Source organism: Dipodomys spectabilis, unplaced genomic scaffold (genome assembly GCF_019054845.1).
Source record: "Dipodomys spectabilis isolate Male_0828 unplaced genomic scaffold, ASM1905484v1 ptg000141l, whole genome shotgun sequence".
Classification (NCBI taxonomy): Eukaryota; Metazoa; Chordata; class Mammalia; order Rodentia; family Heteromyidae; genus Dipodomys; species Dipodomys spectabilis.
In genome coordinates, this window is record NW_024870818.1 from 5575464 (window position 1) to 5602079 (window position 26616).

Consider the following 26616-nt stretch of genomic DNA (forward strand, 5'->3'; position numbering starts at 1 on the left):
ATTCATGAAAAAAATTTAGTAAGTGCTACCTTCCTTAAGCTTTTCAAATAAAACTAGAACTGAAAGTTTAGAAAGACAAGGTGTAAGGAACTATCCCTTTTTATTTAATGAGGTAGCTTGTTTTAATTTTGAATTGTTAAAGAGATGTATAAAAACAACATTTTTAGTATGCAATCTTAAGCCTCTAATTATATGAAAAACCTTGTTCTCCTGTTTTATAGATGAGGAAACAAGCACCAAAAAAGGCACTTAGTTTGCCCCAAATAACTTGCCAAATAGGAAAGAACTGGAACTCAGTCTTTCCTGTTTTGAAATTCAAGGTTTTTCTAGGATACTTGGTGTCCCAGTGTCCCTGGTTCTGATACTGAGTAGGGAGCTCCTTGTAAAGAAAAAGTATGACAATCACACTTAATCTTAACACAGTTATAGATTAATTTTTATGGAAAACCTTGGAAATTTTTAGCATATGCTTTAATAGATTTACAAAGACTCAAATAGTAATAGCTGGAAATATGACCTATTTTTTGGGTTGGGGCAAGGCTCAAATGGTAGAACAAGGCTCTGAGTTCAAACCCCTGTATTGCACATAAATATCTCACAAGTATTTTACATTGCAATAAAATGTGTTAATTTGGAGGAAATCTGTTCTTTAAAAATAGGATCATTATCCATGGGGGATTTTGTGTACATTTTATAGTGTACAAAGTATTCATTCTATTAACCCAACACCTCTAAAGTTAGCTAATGAGTTGGGAAATGAGATTTACATTAAAAGAATTGGGTAAATGTAGTCTTTGAGTTGATGAAAAAAATGTAAACTATTTTAAAACAAGGGGAGCTTTATTACTTGCAAATAAATGCGGTAACTTAAACTAGGTTAATATGCTTCATTCATTCAAATTTTAGCTTGAAATGATCCTTGGGGATATTTTATAATGAACAGATAAAACTAAATTAGTAATTAGCATACTAATTATATGGTCTTCTAAAGCATAATCTTTAAAACTGTTTTCCTTATACATATAGTTATTTCTAAGTAATTGATCCTCAAAGCTCAGATTGTCACTCCTTTTTCCTGTATCCCCAAGTGTAGCCCTGTCACAACAATTACCACTTCTTTATTTTCATTAATGGTACTAATACTCTCACTTTATCACTTTACTTCCTTTTTTTCCCTTCCTCTTAGTTCATGGGGTCACTCAATACACAGAAATTGTTCTTTAATCTTTATATTCTCAGTAGATCTTACCATGCAGGTAGTACCCCAATATAATTAAGTATTAAATCTTTTCTTTAAGTTGAAAAATTAAGGCCCAGAGAGGTAAACTACAAAGATGACACCATATTTTAGAGACAGTCTGCCTTTTGGCCAAGTACTTGTTTTCTTCTATCAGGGATTATATACTCAATTGTCTGTAAAGGCTAGATAAGAAATAAAAATGAGAAAAATATGCTGGGCACTAGGGGCTCGTGCTGTAAGCTGAGATCTGAGAATTTGGGTTCAAAGCCCCTGTCAGGAAAGTCTGTGAGACTTATCTCTAATTAACCAGCTTGAAATGGAATTGTGGCTCAAGTGTAGAGCACAAGTTTTGAGTGAAACAGCTCGGGGTTGGTGCCCAGGCTCTTTTTGAGTTCAAGCCCTAGGACTGGCACCAAACAAACAAAAAAGTGAGCTGGTATATTAAAATGTTATTCTCTTTTCTGGAACTTAGGACTTTCTCAAGCTAAGAGAAAGAACTTTTTGGAGGGAGGAGGAAATAGAAAAAGATATGGAATGAATATGAAAATATGTTTCATACATATATGGAAATCCCTTTGTATGATTAATATACACTTTTTTTTTTTTAGTCGTGGGGATTTAACTCTGGGCTTGGGCGCTGTCCCTCAGCTCTTCAGCTCAAGGCTAGAGCTCTACCACTTGAGCCACAGTGCCACTTTTGGTTTTCTGGTGGTTAATTGGAGATAAGAGTCTCATGGACTTTCCTGCCTGGGCTGGCTTTGAGCTGTGATCCTCAGGTCTCAGCATCCTGAGTAGCTAGGATTACAGGCCTGAGCCACCAGTGCCCAGCAATATACACTAATTTTAATTAAAAAAAAGTTTGGTACAAATAACACTTTATCTTCCTCCTACACTGCTACATAAGATAATAGTAGTATGAGGATGTCTATGTTAAGACTTCATGACTTGGAGATCAAGGAATGTTACTTCTCTGTGCTGCCATGGGCTTTGTATATACATAATGTGTCACTTCTATTTTACGGTTCCAGTTTGGGGGTTCTTGCCCTAATTTGATATATGACCTTCCCAAAGCATTTCATCTGTAATTGTTGAACTTCTATCCTCATGTATACACATGCACGTGTAATCTAAACTTCAACTTTACTCACTAGTAGTCTCCCAACCTGTTATTTTAAATGTTCCCACCTGCATCAGCCCTTCCTATCAGCACTGATACTCTTTTTTTTTTTTTATTGTGAAAATACTGTACAGAGGGGTTACAATTACATGGGCAAGATAATGAGTACATTTCTTATCAAGCATTGTAGCCTCCTCCTTTGTTTCCCTTTCCCATCCCTTCCCATCCTTCCCTTTCCCCCCTCCCCCCAAATCAAGCACTGATACTCTTTATGTATGTCTGGTCACACTATCATCTATTCGTGTTGTTTGGTGGTAGATAATCTTTCAGCTTAGAATTCTAAATTCAAAGATGGAAGTGGTGCTGTGGCTCAAGTGGTAGAGCACTAACCTCCTGAGCACAAAGAAGCTCAGGAACATGCTCATGCCTGGAGTTCAAGTGCCAGGACCAAAAAAAAAAAAAAAAACCACAAAAAAGGAAGAAAAAACAATCCTAAATTCAAGAGAGCTTCTTGTTGTGTGTGTGTGTGTGTGTGTGTGTGTGTGTGTGTGTGTGTGTGTGTGTGTGTGTGTGTCTGTCTGTCTGTCTGTCTGTCTGTCTGTCTGTCTGTCTTGGTGTTACCAGAGTATATCTTAGCAGTTTTTCAATTGCCCCACTTAGGACTTGCCCAGAATTTTCAAGTAAAGGCAGAATCCAGATTAAATTTTGTGGTTCTAGAATTTTCAGGAGGTGACATACTGCCTCTGGTATAAAATTTGATTAAACTGTATAATTTTAATGCCTTTTGGTTCTATTGGGAGGAAGAATTTAATTGCTTACTCTGGAGAACAATTTTTTTTCCACTGATAAAGGAATAGAACATTTATTAAAATTATCTTGGTGACCTGAAAGAGAGAAATACATCTCTTTTTCTTGGCAGAAGCAGGTCCAAGGCATTGTTAGCATGAGGTAAAAATTGAATAATTGAGCAATACCGACTTCTTTGGGATTCAGCCGCCTAGCCCATGCTGTGTGATTAGTTCTTTCCAGCCCGCTGGCATTCCTGAGTAGGAAGCCTGCAGAGGATTAGCAAAGAAAAACCCTGTAGCAAGTCTCAGGTATTGAAGACATTCAATTTTATTCCACATTACATGTAGTTATCTGGTTTCCCTTGGCAACCTCCAGTTCTGCCCTACTTTGTAATCAGAATGGTAGGATATGTTGCACTCTTGATCACATCACCTTTAAAAGTTTGCCTCAAAAGAAGAAACAAAAGCATATAAAAACGCCTAGAAGAGCCAGGCACAGTGGCTTAGGCCTGTAATCCCAGCTACTTGAGAAGCAAAGATCAAGTGGTGGTGGTTTGAGGCCATCCTGGCCATGAAAGTTGGTGAGAGTACATTTCAACCAATGCCTGGGCACAGTGGCTTGCGCCTGTCATCCTAGCAACAAAGGGAAACACAAATAGGAGGATTGTAGTCCAGATCAGGCTGGACATAATGAGCAGGCTAGACACCTGCTCAGCAGGTGTGAGGCCATGAGTTCAAACCCCAGAACGGCCAAAAAAGTACAAAGGCATTTGAAGTTCCTTCAGAAAGGTAGTTGTGCTGCGGCTTTAGTGGCTCATGCTGTAATCCTAGCTACTTAGAAGGTTAAGATCTAAGGGCTGTGGTTCAAATCCCATAAGGGCAGGAAAGTCTGTGAGACTCTTCTCCAATAAATTACTCGGAAAAAGACAAAAGCAGCACTATGGTTCAAGTGTTAGAGCCTCTTGGTTCTATTGGGAGGAAGAATTTAATTGCTTACTCTAGAGAACGAACTTTTTTTCCCACTGACACAGGAACATAACATTTATTAAAATTATCTTGGTGACCTTGAGCAAAAGAAGTTCAGGGACAGCACTTAGTACCTGAGTTCAAGCCCCAGGACTGGCAAAAAAAAAAAAAAAAAAAAAAAATGATGAGGGAGATTCCAGAACACTCTCTCTCTCTCTCTCTCTCTCTTTCTCTCTCCCTCCCCTTCCTCAGATAACAGATTGCAAAGTACAGATGGCAAGTTTTCAGTGAACAGAAATAATGGTTACCATTTATTAAGTACATGCCAATAATTTGGGTTCCTTGTGTACATAATTCCTTTATATCCTCTTACATTAAGAGGATATTAAAACTCTTCCCTGTAAGGGAAGTGTTAGTTTTCCTGTATGAGTCAGAGGTCAGTGTTTCTTGGTCTCTTAAAAATGAGGCTGAAGGAAGGATGGGACAACATTAACTAAAAGGTTTCAGCTTTTTTTTTTTTTAACTGCACTTTTTTTTGTCTTTTCTTTTTTGGTACTGGGGATCGAACCCAGGAAGTTGAACTTGCTAGGCAAGCATTTTGACACTGAGCTACATCCCAGCCCAAGGCTTCAGCTTTGAGACACCGTACTTAAGACACCATACTTACTGTTTCTGTGACCTCAAAGTCCTATTAGTCTTAATTGTATTAATTATTAAACTGTACCAAAAAATGTCTATGAATGATGACCTCTAGCCATCCTGAAAAGTTTACATTACAACAATCTTTACCCAATTCTCACATTTTCATATTAGAAAATTGAGTCCCAGAAATTAAGTGAAGCTTGAAGCCAGGTTTTCTGACTCCTCATATTTGTGTATTATGCCATGCAACACACAATGAAACAGGACTTGAATAAGTGGATGGAATCAGATAAGAGTCCTACAGTACTACAAATGGGAGAAAGCTGAGGGGCAGACAGAAAACAGATAACAAATTAGGCATTGGGAACAGTTCTTAGCTAATGAAGAATTTATTATGAGTAGCTCAAGTCTTTTTTTTTTTTTTGGTCAGTCATGGGGCTTGAACTCTGGGCCTGGGCGCTGTCCCTCAGCTGTCCCTTCAGCTCAAGGCTAGCGCTCTACCACTTGAACCACAGCGCCACTTTGGCTTTTTCTGCTTATGTGGTGCTGAGGAATTGAACCCAGGGCCTTATGCATGCAAGGCAAGCACTCTACCACTGAGCTACCTTCCCAGCCCCCGAGTAGCTCAAGTCTTAACACATTAATTCACCTAACATTTCTGAATGTGCATGTTCCTGTCATGCTCACACGTGCTGTACTGTGTGTATACTGTTTTCTAACTTGAAAGCTGTGAGAGTCTAATGGAAAATGGAGAAATGAGGAGGACAGACTCTTGCCACTGCACCAAGCCATTATACTTGCCTGATAGCTGGGACAACAGGCATGTACCACTGTGTCCAGACTTAGTTGAGATGGAGTCTCATGAATTTTATGCCTGCAATGCCGTCAACCTAATTCCCCTGATCTCGGCTTTCCAAGAAGCTAGGATTATAAGCTTGAACCACCATGCAGGGCTTGTTAATATTTTCTGTTTGCTTTATTATGTATCTAACCATCCAGTTATCTAGCCACCAATCTATTTTACCTTTGGTTGTAAATCAAAATGAGCTGGAGGCATTAGTACATTTAACTCCTGAACATGTAAGTGTGACTATTATGACTAAGTAGAGTTAAAAATACGTCTCCCTATTAACAACAACAAAAAGCTAGTGCCTTCAATTTATGTTTTGAGTAATAGGTACCTAGTCACTTTGGACTTTTCCCCTATGAAATAATGAGGTATCTTAAACTAGCTCTGTTAAAAGTCATTATAAGAGGTGGGGGGATGGGAGGGTAAAGATGAATTTCTAGGCCACAGCAAGTAAGCATTGCAAAGTGAATCTTATCTTGTTTTTTATTTGAAATGAATCTGAGATCATTGCAACATTCCTAACACTATCTTCTGAAAGGGAGTTTGATTAGCAAATTAGCTAAATACTGGGTACTAATATTAGAACTTAATTTAATACTGAATGTTTTTCTCCTTTTCTTTCTGGGTGCTAAATTGCTTCAAGCATGCTGCATGGTTGCTGGTCAAACAGGAAATGGGGTAAGTAATTTAGGTAGGGAGTTTTTACTATCATTTAAGTATGTTACCTGATTGTTAAAGTACTTATAGTTTTTTTTTTTTTTTTTTGAGTAAATTCACTAGCTACTAGAGAAGTTGCAAATGGAAGTAATTCTTATTGTATCAATTTAGGGTGTCAGCCTTATTCAAGGAGATAAGTTGTATAGCATATTAATAATAAAGTAGATTCATGTTTTGTTTGTGTAGATCGAATATCAATGTAAACATATATGTATTGGACACATATAATGAGAGTTTATCTTAAGATAACAAATTTTTCATTGGTATTAGAAACTAAATTATAAAACTAGGCCATAAAAATGAAAAGTAAATTCTATTTTAAAAAAAATTTTATTGTCAAGGTGATATACAGAGAGATTACAGTTACATAAGTAAGGTAGTGATTACATTTCTTGTCTAATTTGTTACACTTGAAAAGTAAAATTCTAATTAAGGTAGAACAATGAATTTGTTCACAAATAACACATAGAACCTTTTAGATGAAACCTTTGGAGGCCAAATGTGGTTTGGAATTTAAAATTTTTGGATTTGAGGACTGTTATATACTAACTATAAAATATAACACTCCTTTTTAATTCTGATATTAATATTTTATTAATATTATCATTGACCAATATTAATATTTTATTAATATTATTAATATTGACTGATATTAAGGATTACTATTTCTGCAATGAAATAAGAATATTCACAGTTAATTTGGTAAATGAACTGAATAGCTTCATGTGTTCAAATCAGGATTTAGTTTGCAACTGAGCTTAAAAATAACTTTTCAGAGCATTTTGGATTTTAAACTAAAATTTCTGTGCCATAAATAGGCCCTGTAAAGCCAAGGCTGGTGGCTCACACCCGTAATCCTAGCTACTTGGGAGGCTGAGATGTGAGGATTGCAGTTCAAAGCTAGCTCACGCAGAAAAGTCCGTGAGACTCATCTCCATTAAACTATTCAGAGAAAGCCAGAAGTGGTAGAGTGATAGCCTTGAGCAAAAGAGCTCAGGGATAGTGCAAGACCTAGGACTGACCAAAAAACAAAAATCCAGGTTGGAGTTTCTACAAGATTTGTATATTAGATTTCTAGATTAGGTCAGTCTTGGTTGTTTCTTATTTAAAAAAGTAATTAATTTTCTGTCTTATTTTGCATTTCATACTGTACTTTTCAAAGAGTAATAATAACCTCATATTTATCAAAAGTTTGGTGGTTTAAATCTTATTAAATTAGTCTTATGGTTGTAGCATCATGTTTTTTGTACTCATGTTGCTTGTGAGTTATTGTTGTTGTTGTTGTTGGTTTTTTTTTTTTTTTTGGTCAGTCGTGGGGCCTGAACTCTGGGCCTAGGCACTGTCCCTGAGCTCTTCAGCTCAAGGCAATTGCTCTACCACTTAAGCCACAGCACCACTTCTGGCTTTTTCTGTTTATGTGATGCTGAGGAATTGAACCCAGGGCCTCATGCATGCAAAGCAAACACTCTACTACTGAGCCATCTTCCCAGCCCCGAGTTATTCTTTTTATTCTGTACCAAAGGATTTTAAGCTATGCTTAGTTTCTTGGAAAGAATTTGATTTAAATAGGAATACTGGCGGAAAAAAATGTGCGACACTAGTCTTTTCCTTCACTGCCCTTAGTTCATTAGAGGTTGAAAGGCTAAGGAGAATTTCTATCAAAGAGTTGATTCTTTAATTTCGAAATGTAGAAAAAAGCAATTGCCTTGGACATTATGGTTCATCTTTTCTTTAGAAAGGTGATTGTGTTATATCTGTAACAAAAGTGACATTCTCATTGACAGAGAGGAAAGCAGTTACTAAATATTAAATGGAGACTGCATTTATCTTTGTGATTGCTGATCCCTCTAACTGACAATCAGATATATGCCAAAGGCCTCTGTTAAGGCATTTTCCCCAATTACATTAAAAAAGTTAATAACCACATTTTACATTTTAGGATTGGAACGCTGATATCCTAAGTATTGGTATTTGTAATAAGGTTTCCAAACTGTCTGTTAACCCTTTTGGCGTTTTAATGTGTAGGAGAAAAGTATCTGTACTTGAAGTTGTTTTTGTTTTTTTTTTTTAAACTGGACTAACTGCTGTACATATATTTAAAAACCCTATTATCTAAAACAGCAATTTTCTTGCATAATGGATTATTAGGATTAATTTTGGTGTAACTCTTTGAATGCTAAAGTCTAAATAATTTTTAAAATAGTTTCCATTCTTGTGTTTTTTGGTTTCAGCTTTTAACTCTTTGAAATACATTCTGAAAGAACATATGCTCATATAATGATGTATACTTTTAACTGCAATGATAGTTTATGCAAATATCATTAAACTGTTGATTCAATATCAAGGCCTTAAAATACCTAAATGTTGGGGCTGGGAAGGTGGCTCAGTGGTAGAGCACTTGCCTTGCATGCTCGAGGCCCTGGGTTTGATTCCTCAGCACCACATAAGAAAAAAGCCGGAAGTGGCACTGTGGCTCAAGTGGTAGAGTGCTAGCCTTGAGCTGAAGAGTTGAGGGACAGCGCCCAAGCCCAGAGTTCAGGCCCCACGACCGGACCCCCCCCCAAAAAAACCTAAATGTTTCTAAAATAAGTTGATGAATGTAGAGAAGTAATTTGCTTATTTGTCCAATATTATTTGTCTGGATATTTCATTGTAAACCATAATCCCAAATCATGAAAGCACCCTCTGTAACCAGTTATAGTTTTGGCTGAATTTTTTAATTTGTATTTTTAGAGGGAGAATATTCTTTATATTCTTTTTTTCAGATTGATTCAATTCAATCATTTGCTAAGCTACTTTTTAATTTGCAACCTACAGTTACTAGTGTCTTTTGCTTTACAAAATTAAATGGAAATGGATATTGCTTATAAGTAGAGTTTCTACCAGTGAAAGTTAGACATTAAAAGGGTTGATTCACCTGGGTGCTGGAGGCTTATACCTGTAATCCTAACTACTCAGGAGGCTGAGATGTGAGGGTAACAGTTTGATGCCAGCCTAGGCAGGAAAGTTCATGAGACTCTTATCTTCAATTAACCACCAGAAGATAGGAAGTAGAACTGTGCCTCAAAGTGGTAGAGCACTCACCTTGAGCAAAAAAAACTCAGGGACAGCGCCCAGGCCCTGAGTTCAAGCCCCATGACTGACCACAAAAAAATGTGGGTCGAGGGGCTGGGAAGGTGGCTCAGTGGTAGAGCGCTTGCCTTGCACGCCTGAGGCCCTGGGTTCGATTCCTCAACACCACATAAGCAAAAAGAAAAAAACCTGGAAGTGGCACTGTGGCTCAAGTGGTAGAGTGCTAGCCTTGAGCTGAAGAGCTGAGGGACAGCGCCCAGGCCCAGAGTTCAGGTCCCACGACTGGACCCAAAAAAAAAAAAAAGTGGGTCGAGGGAGTGACAATTCAGAACTTTGATCTTTTTTTTTTTTTGTCAGTTGTGGGGCCTGAACTCTAGGCCTGGGCACTGTTCCTCAGCTCTTCAGCTCAAGGCTAGTGCTCTACCACTTGAACCACAGTGCCACTTCTGGCCTTTTCTGCTTTGTGGTGCTGAGGAATCGAACCCAGGGCCTCATGCATGCAAGGCAAGCACCCCACCACTGGGCCACCTTCCCAGCCCAGAACTTTGATCTTAACATCTCTTTTACTATAGATAGGCATACAGATGATACCGAGTTTAATATGGGCTTGTTAGAAATATCGCAATTTGGCTGGGAATGTATCATAGTGATAGAATGCTTGCCTAGCATGTATGAGCCCTGGGTTCGATTCCTAAGTACCACATAAACAGAAAAGGCCAGAAGTAGCCCTGTGGCTCAAGTGCTTGAGCACTAACCTTGAGCAAAATAAGCTCAGGGACAGTCCCCAGCCCTGAGTTCAAGCCCCAGGATTGGCAAAAAAACCCAAAAAACAAAAAAAACCCACACTTTCTCAACAGAGTAAAATAGTTTTAGTCATACTATGCCATGTTTTTCTTTCCTTTTACTTTAGTTTCTTTCTGTCACAATTTTAGGCTATAAACTAAAGCCAAATTTCAGAATGGGGATTTCCCAACTGGGTATATTGTCTCATGAGTAGATTTTAGGGGAATGTGAAGTCTTTACTCAGACATCATCAGATATTACATGGAGAAGCATATCATAGTATTGTTACTTCAGGATTTAATATTTCTTCTGCAGCAACAAAGAAAAAATACAATCTTTACAATAATTTCTTAAGAGTAAGTCATTTTCAGAAGGAGAGGAGATTCACCATGGAGGTGATTACTGTAGTAGTTTTATGGCTTCTGAGCAATAAGCAATTATCTTTTTCCCCTTCCAGTATATATAAATCCTGGAATCTATAAATCTAGCTCAGAAAAACACACCAGTGGGCTTTTGTCATTGAATCTTTAAGAAATGTTTTATATACCATCTAAGAGGTGGTTTCTTGATTTTCTTGGGCTATACACCTAAAATGTAGAGAATTTTTATTTGCTTTATTCTCTGCTTTATATCACATACACTTAATATTTTAAATTAATTACATAACTTCTTGCCTTTGTTAGAAAAAGTGAAGTTTCTCATGTCAGTGAATTAATTTTTGTTATTCAGAAAGCAGAGTCTGTCGCTGGGAAGAACTGATATAGTTCAGCTAAAAGAAGCCTACAAATGGATAACTCACCCCCTGTTTTCAGAGGAACTGGGCGTTCCAATTGATGGAAAGGTATTGGGTCATAGCATTGTTAAGTCTCTTCTCTAATTTTATTAGTTTTACTTTATTATATGGCAGAGTTTTGCTTTAGTCAAATAAATAATTCAGTGAAGGACTTCTAAGCTTTTAAAATGTCTTAAATTAAAGCCCTTCTAATCTTTTGCTCCAAATGCTTCTTTGTGATCCAAACATTTAAAGAGTGTACCATAAGTGGGTACACTCTTGACCTTAAAAGGTTAGATGAATCTTTGCCTTTAACATGTTATAGTTTAATTGGAGGAACAGATATTCTGATACAAAGTAATACATAAATAACTGAGCAAGTATAGATTGTACTCTGGACTATTTAAGTTTCACTTATCTTTGGCTAATCTTGGCTTCAGATACATAGAAAGCACCAATTTAACTACAGTGAGAATGAATCCAACCCACTTTACCTTGTGAATATCTCAAGTCCTTCTGTTTACTTTTAAGTGGAGATTGTCTTTAACACCTGCAAACTTAGTCACTTTCTTAATTCCAGAAAAGACCTGACCTTAGTCTCTGGAATGGATTGAATTTCAGGGAAAGCTCAACAGGTTTCCAGATATAAAAACAGTACATAGCCCAGCTCACCTTAAATTAGACTTTTACAGGATGACCTCTGTATGTCATCATTTTACTTGAAAGAAATTCCATGAATATAACATTCATTTCTATTCAAGTAAAAGAGTTTTTAAACCATTTTAATTTATATACTGTTATTTCTTTCTGTTAGTAGGAGTAAAATGTGACTGTCCTTTGAACTGAATACTGAGAGAATAGAGAATAAAACCACAGATAGTATGAGGAGGAAATGAGGTAATGAAAGTACTTTGGAAATTAGACAAGTCACTAATGCAAAATATTTTTACCTCAAATTTCAGTTTGAAGCACAAATAATTTTACACATTGAATCAGTGAGAATAGAAAATAGAAAACAGAAGAAATAGTGGTTTAATAGATTTAGACTGAATTAAGTTTTCTTTAATAGGACATGTGTCATTCATTTTGGTTTTATTTTGTAGGTTAGATAAGGACCAATAGAAAGCTATTTATTTTTGTGATTCTAGAGTAGTTAATAGGCTTATTATATATCCAGGGAACTCAGCACGCACAGAACTCAATAAATATAAAACTTAATAAAAAAGATAAATTGCAACACAGCATGTTATTTAGATTTCCCAAGGTGTGGAGGGTATTTTTTTGTTGTTGTTTGTTTTTTTTGTGTGTGTTGATTCTGGGGACTTTGGGCCTTGGTGCTGTTCCTTAGCTTTTTCTGCTCAAGGCTGTCATTCTACCACTTGAACTGCAGTTCGATGTCTTGACATTTTGCTGGTTAAGTGGAGATAAGAGTCCCATGGATTTTTCCTGCTTGGCTGCATCCAACAACAATCCTTAGATTCTAACCTCCCAAGTAGCAAGGATTACAAATGTGAGCGCCTGGCTCTAATGTGGAGTTTTATGCATTCCCAAAAGAGGTTAAAGTATATGGTTTATGAAATTTTGTTTTATGTTTTTTGGTTGTTTGTGTGTGTATGTGTGTGTGTGTGTCTGTGTGTGTGTGTGTGTGCGTGTGTGTGCCCATTCTGGTCCCTGAGCTTTTGTGCTCCAAGTTAGTGCTCTAACATTTGAACCACAGCTCCACTTGGAGGTTAATTGGAAAGAAGAGTCTCATGAAAATTTCCAGCCTGGGCTGGATTTGAACTACAGCCCTCAGATTTCAGCCTCCTGAATAGCTGAGATTAGCGCCTGGTGAAAATGAGCTGTTTTGCTATATAAAAATATTCATTGTAGCTTCTGTGCGTGCATGCGTGTGTGTGCGTGTGTGTGTGCATGTGCGTGTGTGTGTGTGTGTGTGTGTGTGTGTGTGTGTGCACCCTGGGGCTTGGATTTGGGGCTTGAGCACTCCACCACTTGAGCTACAGCTCCACTCTGGCTTTTTGGTGGTTAATTGGAGATAAAATAGTCTCACAAACTTTCCTGCCCATTTGGTTTCACACTATGATCCTTAGATCACCGCTTCTGGAGTAGCTAGGATTATAGGTGTGAGCTACTGGTGCCCAGCTCATTGTAACAATTTGTGTGTGTGCGTGTGTGTTTGCACGCACGCATGTGTGTGCACCAGTCCTGGTGCTTGAACTCTGGGGGCTGGACTCTGTCCCTGCACTTTTGTGCTTAAGGCTATCACTTTACCATTTGAGCCACAGCTGCATTTCTAGCTTTTTGCGGTTAATTGGAGATAAGAGTCTCACAGACTTTTTTTTTTACCTGGGCTGGCTTCAAACCACAATCCTCAGATCTTGTGAGCTGTGCCAGCACCTGGCTAACAATTTTTAGTACTAGAAAATTCTTCAGCTTTTCTAACAATCTGTACATTTGAAATATGTCTATGAAATAAGATTAAGTAAAGCATTTTTTCAAAAGCATATATATCTCAAAAAGTATATATTCATAAAAATGACCAGACAGAAATACGCTACATTGTTAATCATTTTATCTGGGTAGAGTGGGATTGAAAAACTCATTTGATTTGACAATTTTATAATTTTGAAGGCTAATTTTTTAGTAAAATTTATTTTTAAAAAGTTGAGCACTTAAAAAGTAAACTTTATACAGAGTTTTTAAGGATGTGAGCATAATGTTTTTGCCTTCTTATTCCAGTCATAGTATTAATAGAACAGTTTGTTTCTTGAAGTTATCTCTTTCCACTTCCCCTAATTCACATTCACCTTTATAGCTAATTTATGTCTTTGTCCAAGAATCATACAAGTTTTTAAAAATTTTATTTTGAAAGTTGTGTGGTAGTATCATTTACTGACTGAATTTTAGAAGTTAGAAAACAAACCAACTTTCCTTTATTGCTGCCCTGTGTACAACTGATTTGAGAGCAGTAGTGCTTCTAGATTTCCTTGTCACTTTTTCTGAGCCAATTTTTGAGAGTTAATTTCTGTTTCCATTCATAAGTTGTTAGATGTTGGTTTCCTTTTGCTCATTTAAAAAGTGTCTTTCTAATTTTTAGAGCTTGTTTGAAGTGAGTGTGGTCTTCGCTCACCCAGAAACAGTTGAGGACTGCCACTTCCTGTAAGTTACCATGTAAACATCACCATCAGTTATGTAAAATTGTTAATGCTTTCGGTTTTCATGAAAATAGTATTATTTCTCTTTCTAATGAGTATTTTTCAGAACTCATCATGTCACTGGGTTTAGAATGTACCTTCTCACATAAGTTCCTTAGGCAAACCAATATAGCTCACATGGCTGACTATAGCAGCCATGTTGAGTAAAGTATATTTGTATTATGTTCATCCCCAAATAAACTCATTAACATTTTATAATACTTAAATTTTATTTTAGTGGTACAATTTGCCCAGATTGTTTCAAGCCAGCCAAAAACAAACAGGTAAGATTTTTTTTTTAAAGTTTATCTTTAAGTAGTTGTACATAGGAGTTGTCATTCAACAAAACAGTTTATATAGTGTATCTTGATCAATGTCACCCCTTTTAATATTCTCCCGCATCCTTCCTACCCCACCCCTGCAGGTAAAAAGTTTTTCATCTTATTTGGGAATTTTATCTGAGCTAAATATTCAAATGAACAATAAAGTGATATGCATTTAAATATGATAAGTTTATTATACCAGGAATCAGTCTTCAAATATGTGCATTTGCTATGTTTCTTTTTATGTTTTCAACTCTTAGCATCTTTGCCTCTGGGTAAAGTCCTAGTATGCAAATTTCCTTGTGCTGTGTCAGTATCTGGTTCATGACATTTAGATTGGTGATAACACTATCAACCATTTAGGAAAGTCAACTTGTTTTTAAACTTCCTAAATTACATCATCTAGGAAAATCCTTGGTATTAACACCATTGCAAACTTTTGCCATATATATATATATATATATATATATATATATTTGCCATATATATATATATGTATATACATATATATATATATATGCACATATATATGTATATATATATATTCCAGAAATTAGTGTTTTAAAAATATAAACCAAATGTTATTTTATTTAGGATGGTCCTGAGTTTAATACAAGTTGAATATCTTTTATTTAGATGCTTAACTCAGAAATGTTTCAGACTTTTGAAATGTTTTGGATTTTGGAATTATTTATATAGACTACTAGCTGAGTATCCAGAAATCCAGATTTTGGATTTTCAGATTGAGATATTTTACCTATACATCTATTTAGGCTCCATTTGCAAAAATGTCCTTTTATTCATATTCTTTTTTTCTGTTAGGTAATAAATTTGTTAGTATGTAAATTGTGTGTGTGCACCCACATGCGTGTGTGTGTGTGTGTGTGTGTGTGTGTGTGTGTGTGTGTGTGTGTGTGTGCTAGTATTGGGGCTTGAAATCAAGACCTGTGATTCTTACACAGATTTTTGACTCATGGCTGGTATTCGAACATGTAAGCCATGCTTTTATAGTCCAGCATTTTGTTGGTTAATTGGAGATAGAGTCTTGTGGAACTTTTAGCCTGGGCTGGCTTTGAATTGTACTTCAGAGCTCAGCCACTTTGAGTATTATATAAGATTATAAGTGTGAGCCACAGTGCCCAGCCTAGTATGTACTTTTTTTTTTTTTTTTTAATCAGTCACCGGGCTTGAACTCAGGGTATGGGTGCTGTCCCTCAGCTCTTTTGCCATGGCTAACATTCTACCATTTTGAGCTATAGCACCTCTTCCGGTTTTCTGGTGGCTAATTGTAAGAGTCTCATGGACTTTCTTCCTGGGTTGGCTTTAAACCATGATCCTCAGATCTCAGCCTCCTAAATAGCTAGGATTACATGTGTGAGCCACCAGCACCTGGCTTAGTATGTAGTTTTAGCACTGAGCATGATACTGGGACAACCTTTCATGACCGTTATGGAGTTTGTTTTAGAGTCAGGTATTGCTACAGTTTCTTGTGGCCTTAAAAAAGAATATGTTTATTGTCAAAAATTTGTTAGTATGTAAATTGTGTGTGTGCGCCCACATGCGTGTGTGTGTGTGTGTGTGTGTGTGTGTGTGTGTGTGTGTGTGTGTGTGTGTGCTAGTATTGGGGCTTGAAATCAAGACCTGTGATTCTTACACAGATTTTTGACTCATGGCTGGTATTCGAACATGTAAGCCATGCTTTTATAGTCCAGCATTTTGTTGGTTAATTGGAGATAGAGTCTTGTGGAACTTTTAGCCTGGGCTGGCTTTGAATTGTACTTCAGAGCTCAGCCACTTTGAGTATTATATAAGATTATAAGTGTGAGCCACAGTGCCCAGCCTAGTATGTACTTTTTTTTTTTTTTTTTAATCAGTCACCGGGCTTGAACTCAGGGTATGGGTGCTGTCCCTCAGCTCTTTTGCCATGGCTAACATTCTACCATTTTGAGCTATAGCACCTCTTCCGGTTTTCTGGTGGCTAATTGTAAGAGTCTCATGGACTTTCTTCCTGGGTTGGCTTTAAACCATGATCCTCAGATCTCAGCCTCCTAAATAGCTAGGATTACATGTGTGAGCCACCAGCACCTGGCTTAGTATGTAGTTTTAGCACTGAGCATGATACTGGGACAACCTTTCATGACCGTTATGGAGTTTGTTTTAGAGTCAGGTATTGCTACAGTTTCTTGTGGCCTTAAAAAAGAATATGTTTATTGTCAAAAATTTGTTAGTATGTAAATTGTGTGTGTGCGCCCACATGCGTGTGTGTGTGTGTGTGTGTGTGTGTGTGTGTGTGTGTGTGTGTGTGCTAGTATTGGGGCTTGAAATCAAGACCTGTGATTCTTACACAGATTTTTGACTCATGGCTGGTATTCGAACATGTAAGCCATGCTTTTATAGTCCAGCATTTTGTTGGTTAATTGGAGATAGAGTCTTGTGGAACTTTTAGCCTGGGCTGGCTTTGAATTGTACTTCAGAGCTCAGCCACTTTGAGTATTATATAAGATTATAAGTGTGAGCCACAGTGCCCAGCCTAGTATGTACTTTTTTTTTTTTTTTTTAATCAGTCACCGGGCTTGAACTCAGGGTATGGGTGCTGTCCCTCAGCTCTTTTGCCATGGCTAACATTCTACCATTTTGAGCTATAGCACCTCTTCCGGTTTTCTGGTGGCTAATTGTAAGAGTCTCATGGACTTTCTTCCTGGGTTGGCTTTAAACCATGATCCTCAGATCTCAGCCTCCTAAATAGCTAGGATTACATGTGTGAGCCACCAGCACCTGGCTTAGTATGTAGTTTTAGCACTGAGCATGATACTGGGACAACCTTTCATGACCGTTATGGAGTTTGTTTTAGAGTCAGGTATTGCTACAGTTTCTTGTGGCCTTAAAAAAGAATATGTTTATTGTCAAAAATGTTCTGTTTTGACTAATTATTGGGTCTTTTAGAACTAGAATAGGTTATAATATTGGTCTAATACTCTATATAGAAATAATTAGAAATGTAGACTAAGCCTGAAGCAGTTTTTCCTTCCATACAGTGTGTGTGGGGGGGGGGGATGAGGGGTTTTGGGGGGTGGTGTCTATGTACTGGGGTTTGAACTCAGGGCCACAGGCTCTACTTGGCTTTTTTGCTCACAGTTGGTTCTCTACTAATTCAGTCACACTTCCACTTCCAGCCTTTTGTTAGTTAATTGAAGATAATAGTCTCAAGGATTTATCTCCTTGGGCTGACTCAGAATCTTGATTTTCAGATCTCAGCTTCCTGAGTAGCTAGGATTATAGGTATGAGCCACTGGGGCTTAGCCTTCCCTGTACTTTCATGTCATGGCATAGTTAGAACAAGACTATGTTCAGCGCCTTAAGGCTAATGGTTGTAATTGCTTCAGCATGGAAGCACAGCCTGGAGGTTCCCTTGTCACAGTCCTTGCCCTTCAGTCTTTGTGAACTGAAGGATTAGACATCTTGGTCCAACTGTAGCGCTCCTCTTTGCCACTAGCTGGGAAGCTCTATGGGCATGACCCATGAAACATATTTGTAGTTTTTGTTATATTTGGGAAGACATAACAGTGCCAACATCAGATAAGGAAAAAATTTTCAAGGTATATTAGACACTATACTACTTGGCAGTGAGAGATATAGAGCTTCAAGTATGATTTCCTTGCCTTGTAATGCAGTATAGAGTGTCCTTTTGAGATTATTTCAGGCCTAAGATTTCATGTCTTATGGAACAGGCATCTTATTTTCATTTTGACTATATGGTACCTTGTTAGAACTCTCTAGAGTAACCCTAGGGTATGTTTTCTATTAAAATTATATATAGCATATAATAATATAATATATTATAATAAAACATTAATGATTAATGATTAAGATTTCTAGTATTACTTCCTTTCAGTCACACATGACGTCTTTCTTTTTTCTTTTTCTTTTTGCCAGTCCTGGGGACTGAACTCCTGTCCTGTGTACTGTCCCTGAGCTTCTTTTACTTAAGGCTAGCACTCTAGAGCCACAGCACCACTTCCAACTTTTTCTGTTTATGTGGTATTGATTGGACCCAGGGCTTCATGCATGCTAGGCAAGCACTCTGCCTCTAAGCCACATTCTCAGCCTGTCCCTGAGTGCCACTTTTGGCTTTTTCTGTTTATGTGTGACTAAGGAATTGAACCCAGGGCTTCATGCATGCTAGGTAAGCCAGGGCTTCATTCATGCTAGGTAAGTGCTCTACCACTAAGCCACATTCGCAGCCCCACACGTGATTTCTTAAAGAAGAAATCATAAGCAATGTATATATTTGCAAATTAGTCCTAGTATGCTATAACTCATGGTTTTTTTTTTTTTTTTGCTAGTCCTAGGGCAGATTGTGGCTTTTTATTAAGAAAAAAGGCAAAAAAAAACCCAAGTAGATCATTGTTGTAGATACCTTTGTTTTCAGTATAGTAGATTGGCTTAATTTGTTTAGATATTGAATGACATTGAGTTGCTAGGTGCCAGAGCAGGCAAATTTCCTCTCCTTTGTCCCTTTCTGTGGCAGCCAACTCCCAAGTTACAAATTGTGGCCTTTGATATCGGGAAGAAAAGATGGATGGTTCAGTCTAAATTCCTGTTGAGGCCTTGGGAAAATGTTTAAAATGTATTTCCTGAAATGCCATCATTTTCATAGGTGAAAATTGGATTTTGAGAAGAGTAAACCAATCAGTAAGGAGACTTGTTTGGCCCCATCTCCCTAGTGGTCATAGATCATTGAGAAGGCTGGAGAGCTAGACTATGGGACTGACATTATAAGCTCTTAAGCTTTATTTTCTTGAAGCTTAAGTATTTATTACTTCTAGATCTATAAAGTGATATAATTTCTTCATCATGTTCTGTGTACTCAGCTCTGATGTTTTTTATTCGGGTGCTAAAATGTCTTTTTTTCCCATTTTACCTTATATAGTCGGTATTCACTAGAATGGCAGTTATGAAAGCTTTGAATAAGATAACAGAAGAAGATTTCCGAAAGTAAGTAGAAGTATAGAAAAAGGAGGCATCATGGAATTTGGGAATAAAGGAAATGTTAGAGGTAATTTCACTTGTGTCTACGAGAAGACTGAATATATTCCAGGGGCCAGGATTGTGTCTTAATCATCTTTATAGTACCAGTCCTTTGTGTAGTTCTTGGCATGTCATAGTATTCAGCATATGTGTATCAATTTAATATTTGAATTATGAATCAAGTCCAGCCTTCTTATATTTTAGAAGATGATATTGATGTCCACAGAGGGAGTTGGTTTCCCTAAGTTTTCAACAATGTTGAGTGTGGGCCTTTGGTCAAGTGCTAATCTCTTTACATCTGTAATCCTGTATTTCCATCTGCTGAGGAAACTCAAGGTGGCTCTGGAATACCTTATAAGGGAATAGCATTGCCTGCTTATCAGGAAACCTGGCTCTAGGTCCATTTTCTATTACCCACTTGAAATTCTGGACAGGTCAATGATGGCATCAGTGTGTTCTTTGAAAACATAAATGGTTAAACTATACTGAAATATAAGAAACTTTATAATTTTTAATGCATTTAAGATTTTAAGATAGAATATTACTGTAGTTTTTGTTCCAGATCTTGCATAAATCTCAATAAAGACAGTTACTTCCTATAAGCATATACAAGTTCCCAAGTTTCTAAATGAAACTCTTTTTTAAAGCATCTTGGGAAACCAAAGGAAAATTTCAAGCCATACTTTTGTCATTAAATCTGCATCTAGTCATTTACAGTAGACTGCTGTTCCTGGAAATTCCTAAATGATAGACAGATAATAAAGTTCTTTCCTCAGTGAGGTTGAAGTTACTTAGCTAAGGGGATTGTGTCAGCTACGTTCTTACATTTTTCTGGTTCTCTGGTCTAATTCCCAAGAACATAGCTGCAATGAGAAGGAAGAAAAAGGAAAATGGGTAGAGCTCCTTCCCTATAGGGGGGCTGTACCCCACAAGGCCATCCAGTAATTCACTGTGTACTATCACTGTGCACTAGCTCTGCCCAAGTGAGTGAGAATCATGTAAGCAGGCAGGCAGCAAGGGACCAGGGAGAGCAAAATGGAGGGGCTTGCACTTGAACATATGAATCTGAAGGCTATTAGAATGACCATCTAGGAAGCTATGGTGCCTGATTTACTCAGTGCTGCTACCATCATATGTTAAAAGTGGTACCCTAGAGGCTTGAAAGACCTGATTGTTCCAAAACCAAAAGATGGGTGCCTGTGGAGAGACTTAGGTTCTGTGTGTGTCTCAGATGATTCTGGTTCATCTTACGTTTGTGATCAGTTACCATGTTTAGAAAGTAGTATCCATAAAATCTGTTTTGTTTTGCAGGCAGTTTCCTTGTCCTCCGGAGTCACCAAAGACTATGTGCACTGTTCTTGAGATTGAATGTGCTCATGGTGCTGTTTTTGTGGCTGGTAAAATATTTAATTTAAACTCTGCATTCTCTGTCTTCCTAATGTCCTTTCTAAGCAACTCATGTACTTATCTTCTGCTCTTCTCTTACTGGGTGTTTTTTGTTTTGTTTTATTTTTTGTGCTCTGGTTAGTCTACTCTTTGGCAAAGCAGAACTGATAGACAAACTTATTCTAGGTGCTGTAATTTTCAAGAACCTCTGAGTGCTGGGCACTCATGCTTATAATTCTATCTATTCACAAGGCTAAGATACGAGGATTGAGGTTTGAAGTTAGCCTGGGCAGACAAATCTGAGAGACTTTTATCTTCAGTTAGCCAGCAAAAAGACAAAAGTAAAGGCATGGCTCCAGTAGTAGAGTGCCAGCCATGAGTGAAACAAAACGGAGTGACAAAGCCTTGAATTCAAGGCCTACTACTGACACAAAATCAACAACAAAAGTTTTATTTGAATTGTTATTTGAAATGTCATGCCCAAATTTTTTTTGTGTGCTGGGTGCCGGTTGTATTAACTTTCCCAAGTGGTAATGCAGCACACAGTTTTCAGCTATTACTATTACTTCATTTCTCTGTGATTGCCCCAGAGCAGTGGCAGCTAGCTGTATGCCTTGGTTTAGCTTTACCCATGAACACTGAGTCAGAGTCTGTTAGGATTTTTTTTTTTAACTAATAAAAGCTTCAAAATTTCTGTATTTGAATTTTTCAATACATGAGCACTAATGACTATTATATTGAAAGTATGTATTGTTCATCATGTGTAAAAGTAATAGTTTTAAAAAATGATCCCTTGTGTATTTCATACATACTATGATAACTTGTGTAGTGAGCTAGTCAACTTATTAAATGTACTGATTCCTTTTCATCATATTTTAATCACATTTAATCATTTAATTACTTTTGATGTGTCATTCACATTACATCGTTAGCCATCTATTGTTTATTTAATTACTTTCACGTCTGTGTGCTGGGTCCCCAAGTTAGATTATGAATTAGTTTGTATCATAGCACTTTGAACTTTGGGCTTACTAAACAGTTGTTGCTTCTTCTTTTGCCCTGTTTTGTTAACCATACCATTCCATCCAAGAAAATTCCTGATTTTCTTTGGCAGGGAGATATAATAAATACTCAAGGAATCTACCACAAACTCCCTGGATAATTGATGGAGAAAGGAAGCTGGAATCTTCAGTGGAAGAATTAATTTCAGATCATTTGTTGACGGTGTTCAAAGCAGAGAGTAAGTGTGAAAATGTTCACATTTTAAAATGTTGTCATTTGTTGGGGCCCGGCTGAAGGTAGATCACTTACCTAGCAAATACAGAGGCCTGAGTTTGGTTGGCTCCGTACTGTCAACAAAAATAAAATAATTTCAATTTATGATCTTTCATGAGTACATTTCTTGAAGTAGCATGAAATATTTCTATATTTTGTCAATCACTATCAAGTCTAGGCCCCTCATCCCCTTCCAGTGAATTGGGACCCTTACATCCAGAGCTTCTTTCGAGGGTCAGGGCTTGATTTTAGCCATAGTAACCAAGTATATTTTTCTTTTCTCAGACTGTTTTTTCCTGGGAAAGTCCTTTAAATGAACATATTTAAGATCTGACCTTAACACAGCCTCAGCCTCCTTAGGGGAATATGAGAAGTTAAGAGAACTTCCACATCTAGTACATGTTCAGGTATAGGCACTGGTAAATGTCTGGCTTCCATCTAAACCTTCAATGCACTCTGGAATGAAGTTCAGGCCTAGAGAAAAGAGATCAGCAGTGACCATTTCACAAACACACCATGTTAGCATGTTGAGTTTTGATTTCCTAGGGACTGATGACCCGAGTTTCGGGGCTGAGTCAGGTTTAGTCAGGCTTGTCTCCCTTTTCTCAATAGACCTGCCAGGTCAAAGGTAGTATGCAGTCTGTGATTTCACCTAGGATTAGATCAGAGGGAAGGGACGGAGATTTCAGTCATAGGAAATCACATTACATGTCAAGAGAAACTGCAAGTAATTAGCAGTGTCAGTTTTTTACTTTTTTGTTATCTCCTACCATAATTAGAAAACTTTTTATTTTTATTTTTTTGGTGGTGGTCCTGAGGCTTAAACTCGGGTCCTGGGTGTTGTCCCTCAGCTTTTTTTGTTTGTTTGCTTTTTCCTCAAGGCTATTAGTACTTTATCACTTGAACCACAGCTCCACTTCTGGCTTTTTGGTGGTTACCTAGAGATAAGCATCACAGGAATTTTTCTACCGAGGCTGCCTTCAGATTTCGATCCTCAGCTCAGAGCCTCATGAGTAGCTAGGATTATAGTCGTGAACCATAGTGCGCTCAAACTTTTTTTTTTTTATTTGAGGGAACAGCTATATATCTTTCTGTCTGAAAAAGCTCAGGGGGGATCATGCTTTGATTAGGATGGACAGATGGTCCAGATGGGGTTTAGCTGTCCTTTCCAGCTCTCTTACTTATCAGGTGGAAAGAGAATCACCTCAGACCATAGCACTTTTACAGTCTTGCCTATCAGTCGTACAAACCTAAAAAAATCTCCCAAGACCTTTTTCAAAAAGGTCTTGTTAACTGAATGGAGAAGAAAGTAACCTACCAATCCAATATATATTTTTTTTAATTGTAGAAGCAAATACTCTGGACTAACCCCATGAGCTTTACTTACCTTATTGGTAGTTTCTACCCAGCTTCTCAAGAGATGAAGAGGATTGTGAGTTCAAGGCTAGTCTGGGAAAAGTTGAGGAGTTTATGTGTTTAAAACAAAACAAACAAAGGACTTTTGGTGTGGCTCAAGTGGCAGAGCTCTTTCCTAGCATACTCAAGACCCAGTACCACCAAAAAACCCTGTGTGGGTTTATACAGTTACATATCTATCTATATCTATATATCTGAATCTATATCTATGTCTGATTTTTACAAACTGATTATCTTAGAAGACAGTTGTAAGGAAGTGAAAACAGCATTAAAAGCCTTTTGTAAGATCTGTTTTTTGAGGCTACCATACCCCCTCCTATAAGGACTTAAGGAATCTTCAGTTCTGAGGTCCCAGTTGCTGCTGGAAGATTCTGAAACAACTGTGTGTTTCCCCCTTGCAGTCTTTTATGAAGGTGATTTTTTTTTATGAAGGGAGAAATATTATCTCCACACTAAAAATAAACCAGATTGTATGTTCAGTAGGTGTACTAAAGAAATCAAATAAGAGCAACTTGAGAGAAAGCAGACCTGATCCTCTGTGCTCACTGGCTCCTTATCAGGGTATAAAACCTTGTGTGAAATTCCGGATTATGAGCATCAATTTAGGACATAATTCAGTGGCTCATGCTGTAACCCTACTACTTGGGAGGTGGGGACCTGGAGGATCATGGTTTGAAGCCAACCTAGGCCAAAAAGTTTATGAGACCTCATTAACTAGTACCTGGGCACAGTGGTGCACAAATCTAAATGTCGACTACCCAGAAGGCTGAGAGGTCAGGAGGTAGTAGCCTTCAGGGCCAGCCCAGCCCAAAAGTTCATGGCTTCACATTTCAACAGAACAGTCTGGATATGACAACACATATCCATCATCCTAGCAGGAAGCAGTTTTGAAGTAGTCTTGCTCTTTTGTTTGCTAATTCAGATTCTATTTAAAAAAATAACCAGAGCAAAAAGGGCTGTAGGTACAGCACAAGTAGGAGAGTGCCTGTCTAGTGAGTGTGAAACCCTGAGTTTGAACCCAGTACTGCCACAAACAAAGCATAAATTTGCTAAACCTGTGTTTCTGAACTCAGGGACTATGTATCATTCAGCTTCCAGGTGCTGTTTTGAATTTCCTACTTAATTGTACTTATCCTTCCTTCATGCTACTTTCTGAGTCTGTTGACTCTGACTAGATGCCTCTGATGTTATTGTGGGTTTCCATGTGATATGACACTGGTATGGAAACAGAATGGAGGGGTCTCTAGGACTGAGTGGTCCCCAGATTCCTTCTCCCTGCAAATCCTAGGTTCTCCACCTGGGAAAGATCCTGATCTCATGCCCATATGGCCTGTCTTCTGGTGTGAACACAGCATACTAGCTCCAGGTTAGTCACTCCTCTATATGAGACATAGCTTTGGGTCCTATGAGGGGCCTACTTCCCTGGGTATGACCTGACAGACAATATCCTGTGTTTCTAACAACGTTTGGTTTGGCTTGCTAAAGTGATCCCTCCCTCTCTCCCTTCTTGCCTTTCTCCTTTCTTTCCTCCTTTATTTCTTTTTTTTTCTACCCCCCCCCCCCCTTTTTTTTTTTCTAGACAGCACTGAGGTTTGAACTTGGTTAGGCAGGACTATACCACTTGAGCCATACCTCCAGCCCTTTTAGTTTTGGTTATTTTTGAGTTAGGATCTCACCTTTTTTTAGACTGGTTTAGCCATGTTCCTCATAGTTACACTTCTTAATTAGCTCCGATGATAGTTATGCACTACCACACCTAGCTTGGCCTTGTTGAGCTACGGGATCTCATAAATGGGCTAGCCTCAAATCATGATCCTCCTTCGTGGCTTGAGCCATTAAGTTTAATCTTAATTCTTAAATGTATAGTTTTTTTTCTTTATTTTTGGTTTGAACTATAGGCCCTGTGCTTGTTAGGCAGGTGCTCTACCACTTAAGCAACATCCCTTGCCCCTTCCCCTAGACCTTGTCTTGTTTTACAGAAAGAAAGAGGATGATAGATTTTTACTTTATAAACTAGTGGCCAGGGATGTGAGCATCCTTCAGAAAGTGCTCCACCTTAGTTTTCCATGGGTTGGTGGCGTGGGATGACAACTCAGGTCTGGCTTTGACATCAGTTGCCTAGCTCTGCCACTTGACTGTGTGATCCTGTCAAAATTATCTATAGCTGGGGAGAGGGGGGAGGCTGGGAAGGGATGTGAAGGGTAAACAAAGGAGGAGGCTGCAATGCTTGGTAAGAAATGTACGCATTATCCTGCCCAAGTAACTGTAACTCCTCTGTACAGTATGTTCACAAATAAAATTAAATTAAATTAAAAAAAATTATCTATAGCTTTCTGTGGCATGGTCTTTTACTTAATACTTCATAAAGTTAGAATAAAAATTAAATATGTATAATTTGTATATGTATATGTGTGTGTGGTACGTGTGCATGTGCATGTGCTCAAAGATATATGGGCCCTTAGTTGTATTATTTTCAGCAGAGACTAGGATGAGAGATGGGCTAACTAGTCCTTGGGTTTCTCCTGTAAACTGTTAGGACCTTAAATTGGATTCTACCAGAAGTTGGAAACAAGTATCTCAGGGATATTATGTCTCTGATTTTTTTTTTTCCTCCCTTGATCTGCTTCCTGAAGGTTTTAATTTCTCATCCTCTGGAAGAGAAGATGTAGATGTGAGAACATTAGGAAATGGTAAGATTATATCAGCATCACCTTCTTAGAACTAGCTTTTTCCCATTTCTACCCATTCTAACCTGCAGACTTAACAATTGTTACAGCGAGGGCAAAGCCTAGAACTTTCTCCAAGAGAGAGGTCTTGTAGATTATGGAGCTCCTTTGTAAATTATATGATCCATGTCTGACCAAGAGACATTTTTTCAGAAGCATCCTAGTTCATATCTGTAGGTTGTAATAGCCGTTTATGTGCATTCTCTCCAAAGTTTGATTACTAATCATTTTATTTAATAATATTTCAGAAGTACCAGTAATTCCAAAAAAAAATTTATTTTTTTTTGCCAGGCTTGCGGCTTTGAACTCAGGGCTTGGGCA

General features: G+C 37.7%; 1 protein-coding gene across 3 annotated transcripts in view; it reads left to right on the plus strand.

Moving 5' to 3' along the window:
* The window catches only part of Pus10 (pseudouridine synthase 10), a 66438-nt gene that overhangs the window by 21410 nt on the left and 18412 nt on the right, over window positions 1-26616 (plus strand). For 2 of the 3 annotated variants that reach the window (XM_042691233.1, XM_042691234.1), the window contains exons 5-12: window positions 6247-6281; window positions 10905-11016; window positions 14045-14106; window positions 14380-14425; window positions 19395-19459; window positions 20804-20889; window positions 21993-22118; window positions 26203-26259. In XM_042691233.1, coding sequence (XP_042547167.1) covers window positions 6247-6281; window positions 10905-11016; window positions 14045-14106; window positions 14380-14425; window positions 19395-19459; window positions 20804-20889; window positions 21993-22118; window positions 26203-26259 — 589 coding nt within the window. The remainder of the gene's footprint in view (window positions 1-6246; window positions 6282-10904; window positions 11017-14044; window positions 14107-14379; window positions 14426-19394; window positions 19460-20803; window positions 20890-21992; window positions 22119-26202; window positions 26260-26616) is intronic. The other variant, XM_042691235.1, reaches the window with a different exon arrangement.